We start from the raw sequence: 11,662 nt of genomic DNA, 5'->3' as shown, positions 1-11,662 counted from the left end.
CGAAGAAAATGATGGTGAAGGAAAATAGAGATATCGGCGTCGTCTTACCGAGAGGATGCCGAAGTGTAACAGTGGTGGCTAGCGGCTGGAGATCTGTGCCGTTAGCTCGAGAAGGAGAGGGTCAAGGCAGGAGAGAGTGTCAGCTCACAGAGGGACAATGTTTGATGGTGGGTTTGGTGAAGATCGACGACGGCAGAAACACTGTGAAAGGCCTTTGTTTGTGGCGAAATATCAAGAGAAGAAAAGAACAAAAGTACATTTAGTCTTGATGGTGGTTTCAGAGAAGGAATTAGGTGGAGGAAGTGTGTAGATCGACGAGAACTTACCACGAAAGAGATGGGAAGCGATTTAGTTGGATGGTGATCTATGCTAGTCACGACTAGGGTTTCCTTCGAAAGGGATGGTGGAGAAGCATGGATTGCCTGGGCTCTATTTGTTTATGTGAAACGGAGGCTAATTTCTTAATTGAGTTTGTGTTGTTTGTTGTGTTAGTGTGTTGAGGAGTCGACAGAGGGAAAAATATATAGATGGAGATCGGGGTTTGATGTGTTTAAGACGAAGTGGTTCTAAGAATTCCTGGTGGGAGGGGGACTTGGTATGGTCACGAGATTAGAGGGATAAGCATGGAGGAAGTGGTCTTGGCAATTTGAGTAATGGGACAAGTGCAGTTTGAATTAAACACGTTTGAAAACACAAAGAAATTTTGACAGACTCTTAATTCATAATTAATAATTGATTTAAAAATATTTATGAAACAACTGAAATAAATAAATAGATAAATACTTTAAAATAATAATAATTAGTAAATTTACTTTATTGTCCAAATTTTGAACCTGCATGTTACAAATATGCAGTGGTGGAACCAGGAACTTGTTTTAGGGGGCCAAGCAAAGCTAAAACTATAATAAAATATTTTTTGTTCCATTTTTATATAATTTTTCCTGCGGTATAGAACAATCTAAGAGTAAGATCTAAAATAAAAATAAAATATGTTTAATACAACCTATGTATTAAAAAAGTAGGAGAGAGAGAGAGTGTGTGTGAGAGAGAGGAAGACCTAATTTGGGTTGCGCCTCTCGTTTGCGTGCATGAGGGATTGGCCTCCTATCAACTCTATTTCTTCTCACCGGTGGCCTTTCGCTACTAGCGGGTCTGTAATATGACTTTGTGGAATTTTCCAAGTAAAGTGACCTATCATAAACTTGCATCCAACTGAAATCAGAGGGAACAAAGTTGGGACACTAGGAACCTTGTGCTAAAGAGAAGCCCAAGCTGCATTCCTTTTTGAGGCAAAGTATAACCATTCGAACAACTAGGTTGAAATACCTCAAAATAACCTTGCATCACCATTGCCTGTCAGATAAAGAGAATATATGTGTTAGTATGCAATGCTTTATAGTATTAATAAAGCAGGGAATTAGGCCCAATAGGCCTGGAAAGTGATGATATCATGCCTAGAGGGCCTTGATCGGCGGTGCAAGTTCGTCGCAAAAAGGCGATAAATCGTTGGGAATAATGTTTTTCCAGCATTTTATACTTCACTACTCAATGGTTGCTAAAAACAAATGCATAAAATTACCTCCATTGTTCTTCCACTAATCGCCGTGAATAACATTCTTTGCGGCGAATTTGTCTATGCTAGAATTAGGTATTTTGCACGCCGGCAAAAAGTTTTCAAATGCGGTTATAAATTGATGGAAATGGTAAATAGCGGCGATTTGAGTATGTTGCAACAGACAATTTTGGCGCTGCAAATTGAACTGACGATTCAGCCATCTTGTCGCTAATTTTACTCTATTCCAGCATGTATGTTCGCCACAGAAAATTAATACCGACGGAATAAACTTTTTCAGCATTTGCAACAGTTTATGAGTTCGCTGCAAAAAGAGATTAGTTTTGGACGGTTTTAGCATCGCCGCGTGAGAATTTCGTCGATTATTCTGCAACAGATTTCAACAGCGTCTTATCTCATTGCAAAAGTTTTTTTTCCCAATGCAAGACATCGTTGGGATACATTGGTGTGAGTCACGTTATGTGGTGTCCTTTCCTAGCGAGTCTCTAAAATCGCTACAAATATTGCGAAATACGGCCATATACCCGTCGCATATGGCCAACTAAAATGCATTAGTACCTGCTTTGGAAATGTTTTCTAATTGTTTAGGAACATTACGTTATATTATATCTGCAGTCGTTACCTTAAATGCAAAACCATATATATCACAAACTCATAAATATGCATATCTATAACAGACTTAAGTAAGAAGCAATGTATTGAATCAAATAGTTTTTAAGTAGGTTCCATATATCACAAGTCTAACGGGCTCTTTTTAAAAAATAGTAGAATCTACTATTAAAAAACTAATTTTTAAGTAGGTTCCATATTTACCCATTTTAGTCAAAGAGAATGCATGAGGCCTACAGAACTTAGGATTGCAAACATCATTTCTATTTGTTCAAATTTCAAATACACAAATTTTATACGGGTCTTTTGTAAAAAAGTATATTCTACAGTAAAAAAAAATTGATAAAAAAATTTAGTTTTTCTCGATGGACTTTTTTTTTTTTTTTTTTCTTATAAAGAGGTTGCATAACTGAGACTAACATTATTTTTTTACTTACAATTCCAAAATAGTGTGGATAAGCTGATATTCTTTCAGATTCTACCATTGAAAACTTTGATACTTTAATGAACTGATGATATTTTTATCTTATTAAAATGTAGAGGTTATATATAAAAGTTGTCGATGATGATGGTAGTGGTCGTAAAGCCATGGCAGGATTTTAGGATCAGAGGATCATCAGTTTAATGGGGGGCTGAGTTTGTATGTTTCTGAGACAGTTGCTTTCTATATTAATGACATGTTTATGGTGAAAACTGAAAATAACTCCCGATAACAAAAGTGAAGCATATTATATTGATGATTGATAGTTTTCAAAACCGTTGTATATATTTATTTATTTTATTTTTATGGTGTGAAATGCTGAGAGAAATAAAATAAAATATATATATTTATATATAAAAGCTTTTCAAACCAAACCCAGTTCTTTATTTTTGGCTTATTTGAACCAATCTTTTGAATTTTATACCATACCGGTGAAATATACAATTTTTATGACTTAGCCGATAGATAAAAGGGTATAGTTTCATATCGATTAAGATTTCGGCCTGTACCTTTCGTGTCGGTCAAGATTTCAACTGTTTCAGCTCGTATTAATTTATATTTCGGCTTGTAATGGTCGATATTTTAGCCTTTATTTTTTTTTTCTTTAAATTACAAATATATTTTTTGACCCTCCAATTCAGATCAGACTATTTATAATTTATATGTAATTTATTCATTTATCGACTAATCTTTTAGAATATAATTTATATATATACTATTTCTAAACAGTATCACGGTATTATATTCAAAACATTTATCTAAAGGCCATTCAAAACATTTATCTGAACGCCTTTAGCATGCTTTCCATTCAAAAACATTTATCTGAACGCCTTTAGCATGCTTTCCATTGATCAAAACCTTTATCTGAACGCCATTCAAAGCATTTATCTGAACGCCTTTAGCATGCTTTCCATTGATCAAAACATTTATCTGAACGCCTTTAGCATGCTTTCCAGTTTCCTGCAAGACTTTCCTGTCATCTTCCCCTTCTAGAGAAGTACTGGACAGTTTCCTCTCAGAATCAAGCTGCTGCCCCCACTTGGAAACTTATGCCAACTTACAAGAAATTGAGCCATTTTTACACCCCCCATTCATACAGAAAAATTTCCTGCAATTTTACCCGGAAATAGACTCAAATTCAGAATTTAGTCTGTTTCCAAGTAATGAGCTCGGACATTCAACCTCAGAAGTGAAAGTTTAGGGACTGACAAGGACATTTTGTATTGCATAGGATTCTTAATTTAGTACCGTTCTAGTTTTGACACGGTTTCTTGACAATCTTCTTCCACGAAACGTATTGACTGGGAGAAAATAAAGTCATTGTTCACTGTATTCCAATATGCCTATAAAATTATAAATAGAGCTCCCTTCACCATTAACTTTCAATCCGAAACAGCAACTAGCAAAGCACAACAATGGCTCGAAAGTTGCAGACCCCATTAGCCTTGTTCTGCCTTTCAATGGTTGCCCTCTTCACAGGCTCAAAGGCAGGCGTAATCTCTGTGTACTGGGGCCAGAATGAAACTGAGGGCAGCTTGTCTGATACTTGCGCCACTGGGAATTATGGTATAGTGAACATAGCTTTCCTGGTAACATTTGGCAACGGCCAGACCCCACAGATGAACCTTGCCGGCCATTGTGACCCAAGCACAAATGGGTGCACCGGCTTGAGCAACGACATCAAAGCTTGCCAAAACCAGGGCATCAAGGTAATGCTCTCCCTTGGAGGCGGTGTAGGTAGCTATTCCCTCTCCTCTGCTGAAGATGCCAGGCAAGCATTGCTTCTTCTCACTAATTTCATAGAGTTAGCTTCTTTGGTGTTTAAATTTGAAAAGTTTGAGGTTCTAATAAAAAGTTTCAGTAATACTACTTACAAGTCGGTACGTAAACACGTCAATTTTTTGGAATCCATTGCTATTATTAAAAAGTCAAAGCATCAAACACCTACCGACACCGAAGTTTGGCACATTTATCGATAATTGTAGTGGATCCCATCATAATTAGTGTCTATTTACACTGACTTAGAACTTTTGTTTTGTTTTTCTTTTTAACATTTGTTTTCAGGCGTAGATGTTTGGAAGGGAATGTATATGTTTTGCTGGTCCCTTTCACCAAGTAAAAGATCAGAAAATGATGTTCTCTGATACTGTGCAGGAGTGTTGCAAACTACTTGTGGAACAACTTTCTTGGGGGTCAATCCAGCTCCCGTCCACTGGGTGATGCAGTTCTAGATGGCATTGACTTCGATATCGAGGGAGGCAAAACCCAAAACTGGGACGAGCTCGCAAGGGCACTGTCTGCATTTAGCCAACAGAAAAAGGTCTACTTAACAGCAGCACCACAGTGTCCATTTCCAGACGCTTGGCTAAAAGGAGCACTAGACACTGGCCTGTTTGACTATGTCTGGGTCCAATTCTATAACAACCCACCCTGTCAGTACTCTGGGAATGCAGACAACCTGAAGAGCTATTGGAATCAATGGAACACTATTCAAGCTGGGCAGATATTTCTGGGGTTGCCTGCTGCTCCAGAGGCGGCTGGGAGTGGCTACATCCCTCCCGACGTGCTTAATAGTGATGTTTTGCCTTCTATCAAGAGTTCTTCAAAATATGGAGGGGTTATGCTTTGGTCTAGGAATTATGATAAGGGCTATAGCGCAGCTATTAAAAACAATGTTTGAACATTTTGTTTAGCTTCCACTGAATATGTTCCAGTTTAAAGGATGTAATGCCTACTATTTATAAATAAAACAATAATCTCTATAAAATAAAAAATCTAGAGACATTTCTTCCAATTTACAGAATTTTCCTGCCTAATATTCATAAAGTTTTTATGTTTGTTTCTTTAAATTGGGTTGTATAAATTTCTTCCAATTTAATTTATTAAACTGCAATATTCTTTAAATATTCGAGCCATTTTTAATATGATTGACAATATTAGAGCTATTGTAGCTCATTTTTGTTTAATATCTAAAAACTTTCTTCTTTATTAATCAATTATCGTTTTAATTTTATGGACTGAGGAGATCTTTGGTTAGAACTTCGAAGTCAAAGCATATGCTTGATCTCTCTACCTTGAAGTCCTTATAAACAGATTGGAACTTTAGCCAATCTAATTCCATACCACTGGGGGATGCCTTAATTGATGGCAATAGACTTTGATATTAAGCAAAATCGTATTCACAAAACACTTAAAAATTATAGTTACTCAATCTGTGAACAAATTATATGACTCTTTCTGTAACGCCCTGGTCCCGCGAGGATCGAAGAGTTACTCCCTATAACTTAAAACTCACAATTCATCAATGAATTTTTAGACTCTAAAATATAAAGTCACCAGAATACTACAGACTCTCTTAATAAAATCCGCCACTTCTTAGAAATCTTCTATGAGTAAACCACTATGCTTAAATAATCATCTAACAATGCTCCATAATCCTGATCCTTAGCTGGACTATTCAAAATCATCTGAAAAATATATAGAGATAAGGGGTGAGTTATCAATAACTCAATAAGCAGAGGACATATACTTGTGTATAAACATGAGCATTTTCACAAAATTCAAAATGCAAAAACAAAACATTTCAATATCAATATGCAAATCTCAAAAAAATACATATTATCAGAAAATCAGAGCGACTTTTCAAACATTTCATATTCAGAAACCTACTTTTCATATTCATAGACTCCTTTGGCATAACATGACTGAACATTTTCGTCTTATCATATCATATCAGAGCATCATATCATAACAGAGACCATGTTTAACCTCTGTGGTAGGGTTGTGCATTATGCGGAAAACCAAACAAAACATAAATCACCATGTTACCAAAGCGATTGCACTCAGAACAGAAAACCACTATTATATCCCGTGGCGGGCCAGAGGTCACTATTGTATCCTGTGACAGGGTCAAATGTCACTATTGTATCCTGTGACAGGGTCAGATGTCACCATTATATCCCGTGGCAGGGTCAGAGGTCACTATTGTATCCCGTGACAAGGCCAGAGGTCACTATTGTATCTCATGACAGGGCCACATATCAGAGCAAAACAGAATCAGAATCACCATATTAGAATCAGAATCAGAGTCAGAACAGAATTAGAAAGTCATGCCAAAGGTTTTTCAGATGCCACATCATAACAGAGTACAGAACATCTTCAGAATAGAACAGAATCAGATCACAAAACATATTTTATGCACAAAATTTCATATTCGCTCTCTTTTTCAAAGTTCAGAAACAGAATGTCAAAAATAAGCTCATGTCTACACTAGTCACGACAGAAAATATTTTCTTCTTAAATAGAATCTCGTGAATAATTCAGAACAAATAACTGAGGTTGTTTTCAGATTTCTTTTCATAGCAAAACATGCATATTTTTCAAAAAGGACCTCAGTTCATTTTATTTAATGCAAAGTCTAGCATAGGAACCCAGCTTACCTAAACTTCTTAGAGTTTACAAATACATATCAAAGTTTAAAACACAATAATGTAACTTGTAATTCAAATGTAACAAGGAAATTTTTATTTATTAGACCAATTATGCAATAGCTTTTGTAATACATCATTTGAAAATATTATCAAAGGGTATAACGGTAATAGCATTTATCCTATTAGGTTACAGACTTACCCACATATATGTGTATATATATATATATATATATATACACACTACCCTTTTAAGTCAGCAACACGAAAAACAAAAGGAAGTGGAGTGCGGACTTACGACTAAAATCGAACTGTAAGTGGAGGGGCAAGGCACAATAGCTGGGCTGGAGGCGGCGCAACCAGAGGCATCTTGGAATGGGGTGCTACGCCGAGAGAGAGAGAGAGAGAGTTTAGAGAGAGAGAATTGATTACCGAAAATGAGAGAAAGAGAGAGAGAGAGAGAGAATGACCGACGGCCGTGGCTTACCGGATTAGGTGTGGGTGTGACGGGACTAGGATGGCCGGCATTTTCTGGCACCGTGGGTGGTGCCCCGATGTCTTCTGTGGTGGAATCTGGCGAAGCAAGTGGTTCGGTTGCTCTGTTTCGGAAGTGCAAAACAGGGGTGCGTCCGATGTATTCTATGGTGGCCAGTGGTGGCTTCTGCGTGTTCTGGGCAGCGTGGAGTCACCATGAGTGATGGTTGGTGCCGTGTGAGTGCGATAGGGTTGTGGGGGTATCGGGTTTACGTGAATGGATCCTCCTATTGTGGTTCACGGCATGCAAGTCAGCATGGGTGGAAGAGATGTGGCTGGCCGTTGGCTTATAGTGGTGCTCTAAACGAGGTGGTTGAATTAGAGCTTCGGCTTCATGGCTCCCTAACGCGAACTGTCGTGCATGGGGTCTGTTGATGTAGCGACATGGTGCTTCGACTGGTGGTGCAAAGTGAGGTCACGGTGGTGGAAGTCTCTTCACCTTAGTGTGCATGGTTGTGCATGGTTTGGACAGTGGAGTTTTCGCAGTGGAGGTTTGCTGTGAAGCAAGGCTGAGACGTGCATGGGGAAGGCTTCAAGGGAGGTTTACGGCTTGGAGTTTTCTTTCTATTCAGAAGTGATAAGCGTAATATATATATATATATATATATATATATATATATAAAGGTGATGAAATCAAAAGGAAACCTTGAGGGAAAGAGACATGCATGAGCATGGAAGTGGAGACGTGCGGAGTGGATAAACTGCTCATCACTTATTTGGTTTCCAATAGAATTTGGATTTATCAATTAGGGGATAAGGATGAGGCTTATCAGATAAGAAGAAATAAGGCTTAAAATTCAAAACTATTGCAAAACAATTGGGTCATAATAAAATTACCAATAATAAAATGATAAGAATCTTATTAAAATTAATAAAAGTAAAATTTGATAAAATAATAATAATAATAATAATAATAATAATAATAATAATAATAATAATAATAATAATAATAGAATATTTATAGCTATATGAAAAAAAATACATAAAACTTATATTCCGTCAAAAACATCTTAGGCCCAAACTCTCTCCAAAAAAAAATTTACTCATAATCCCAAATGATTTTTCATAACTATAAATCTAAAGATTTTGTAAAGTGGCTTGGCTGGGCCGGGTGTTACACTTTCAGTTAATAGGTACTCATCCTCTTCACTTATAAGTTAAGACAAGGGGAACGTTAGAATATAAATTAAACTATTAAACATAACTCTGCCGACCGGCTTAAGTTTCTGAAATAAATGATAATTTAACATGGTATTATAGTAAAGATTTTGAAATTGAACTTAATTTTACACTTTTTTTTCATTTAATTAAATATTTCATGTGAATCTACAGTCTGATTCTCTTGTGACGGAAATGTTAAATTTTTAGGACAAGTAGAAGAAACTACATCTATTACTTTAACAAGAGAGGGCTAGAGACATTTGCATTTAATATTCCAGATTAGGATACTGCCACAGTTTGTACAGCCACTAATGCTCCTTGGATATTCAATATAATGCAACTTTTTTTTTTTTTTTTTATAAATATGATTCAACTTTAGACTGTATTTAGATGTTGAGTTGAATTGAATTTTTTATGAATAGTAATGAGCTGAAATAGTAGAGTAATTTTGTGGGATCCACATAAGATGAATTTAAATGTGTTTGGATGTTAAGATGATTTTAGATGTATTTATGAGAAGTTGAAAAAGGTTATGGGTCTCACGTGTAAAAAAGTGTTGAATTGAAAAAGGTTGTGAGTCTTACGTATAAAGAGGTTTTGAGTTGAGATAAGTTTAGTAATTTGAGAGTTGGGTGTTTGAATGTTAGATTTAGCTTAAAATTAGAATGAACTCAGTTGAACTCATATGAGTTTAACAACCAAACGGAACTTAAAGTGAAAGTTAAGCAAGCACATTTAGCATTACATATAATTAAATTAATTACCTAAGTTGATGAGTGACTGGTCACTACATTTCCAGTTTGACACGCAATCTTCTTCCACAAATGCATAGACAGGAAGTCAATAATTAGTCCACATATGCCTATAAATATATGTCTCATCCTTCACTATTAATTCAAAGCACAATAATGGCTCGAAACTTGTAGACCCCATTAGCCTTGTTCTGCCTTTTGGTGCTTGCCTTGATCAGTGGCTCTAAGATAGGTGTGATCTTGTAATTTTAAAGAGTGTGATAATCAAACAAGGTACCCTTTAAAATGACACATTCTTAATGAAGATGATTCTCATGGAGGTGATGGTTAAGAAAGTGTCAAGAGACACAACTTTTTGATTTAATCAAAAGAATGTGTCACTTGTTAATGGTTGTGCCTTTTGCCAACCACTGCATTACCAATGGTTGTGTCCCTTGCCAACCAGTGTCTCATGGCCTATAAATAGGGACCATTGGTGCACATTGAAGGTACTTAATTCCCTTCTTCCATCACCAACTTGTGAGACAAATACCCTTACAGGAGTATCACCATATTGACATTTTGTTCAAATTACGTGTCTTTTTGTTCTTTATTTTTCTACAGTGGTATCAAGAGCCTGATCATGACAGAAGGAATTTTTTCGCTCATTAAAAAGACGATCAATAGACAAGTGCTTGGTCTGGCAACCACACTTGCATATTACAATCATCTTCAGAAGCTTTCAAATCCTCGAGAAGAACCCTTCCAAATTATAGTGGGAGGCCTAGAGTGTACTGAGAATCTGCAAAATCTTGTAAGTTGTTATCATTTTGAAGAGAGTTATTAGCATACTTTTACACAAATAAATAGTGCACTATAAAATTTTTCTATACCCATTGTTACTGTTCTGGTGGGTCGCCAGAGTTCCTCACTACTACTGGAGTTCATGGACATCAGGAGCACGTCGGAATCTTCAAAGCCGGTCACCATCTTGTCGAACGGAAGTGAAGACAAAAGCTTCACAGAGTCTGAAATTACTCAGCGCGAGGAAGAAGATGTCCCTATCATTCAGCCATAAAATTTCAAATTTACAAGGGCAAAATGACATAGTCGTTCAGCCCAAGAAGTGCCAAACGACAGTGTCGTTTTGACTAATGCTGTGAAACGGAATTCGCTTTCAAATGGCGTTGTTCCATCCCCTTCAAGCTGAGCTGCAAGCAATTCTCCGAGCCAAGCCATTGACCCAGCCGCTGATGAAGCCGTTGACCACCGTTTTTTGTCTCCTCAACCCGGTTTGAACCGGTTGACTCGGTTTTCTGAAATGGTTCGGGCCAGATTTGGTATTTTGGGTCGTTCAGGGTTATTTCAAGTCTAATTTGGTCCGTTCAAAATCCATTGTGCTCCAAATTTCGTGCCAAATCAATACAGCGCATCTGTTGGTCGAGGTTATCACCAGAAATTCTTTGAAAAGGGAAAAACATTGAGATAAGTTCATGGAAATCCTTGAACGAGGTGTCACTTCCATTATTCTCCTTATTAAAATATAATAGGAGAATTTCGAGACTGTCACCCTGGATTAAATCTAAGGATTATTATTACTATTGAATTTGTAATAATTTTAATTTTTCATTGTTAAACTATTGTATTTAATTTATTACAATAGAACACGTTTATTATTTCTACATTATTTTTGTTAGTGATTTTTTTAAGTTTTATTATTTATGGCAACGAAGAAAAGTATTGATCCCTTGGGAATAGAAAAACTAAATGGAAGAAATTTTCGGGCCTCGAAAAGGCATATAACTTTTCTTCCAATCCATGAAAAGACCTTATACACATTAACAATACTAAAGCTATCAGAAAGTGTAGAAAATTGGCTAAATGGAAGTGGGAGTAGCAAACTAAGTGAAGATAAATGGGAAGAACACAATGCATTGGCAAAAGCTTTAGTTTTGCATTGTATGAATGATCATATCATTCATCTCTTTGATGACTACGAAACTGTTAAAGAAATTATGGATGTAGTTGAGGCTAAGTATGGTTTAAGGTCAGATACTTATATACAGTTATTATTAGATAAGTATAACCGAACTTGTATGAAAGAGAATGATGACATTGGCGATCATGTACTTCAAATGGAGTTGAT

The 11,662-nt window shown here is 36.4% G+C and overlaps 1 protein-coding gene across 1 annotated transcript; it reads left to right on the top strand.

Annotated features, from left to right (window-relative positions):
- The first annotated feature begins 4,047 nt into the window (after nucleotides 1-4,047).
- On the top strand, nucleotides 4,048-5,437 carry LOC109004163 (acidic endochitinase-like). The gene is made up of 2 exons (XM_018982624.2): nucleotides 4,048-4,434; nucleotides 4,818-5,437. The coding sequence occupies exons 1-2, from the start codon at nucleotides 4,079-4,081 to the stop codon at nucleotides 5,341-5,343; spliced, it is 882 nt and encodes a 293-aa protein (XP_018838169.1). The 5' UTR covers nucleotides 4,048-4,078; the 3' UTR covers nucleotides 5,344-5,437.
- The last annotated feature ends 6,225 nt before the right edge of the window (nucleotides 5,438-11,662 follow it).

The sequence above is a fragment of the Juglans regia genome, chromosome 7, assembly GCF_001411555.2.
Source record: "Juglans regia cultivar Chandler chromosome 7, Walnut 2.0, whole genome shotgun sequence".
Classification (NCBI taxonomy): Eukaryota; Viridiplantae; Streptophyta; class Magnoliopsida; order Fagales; family Juglandaceae; genus Juglans; species Juglans regia.
The sequence above is the reverse complement of the archived record's forward strand: the minus strand, read 5'-3'. Positions and strand labels throughout refer to the sequence as shown.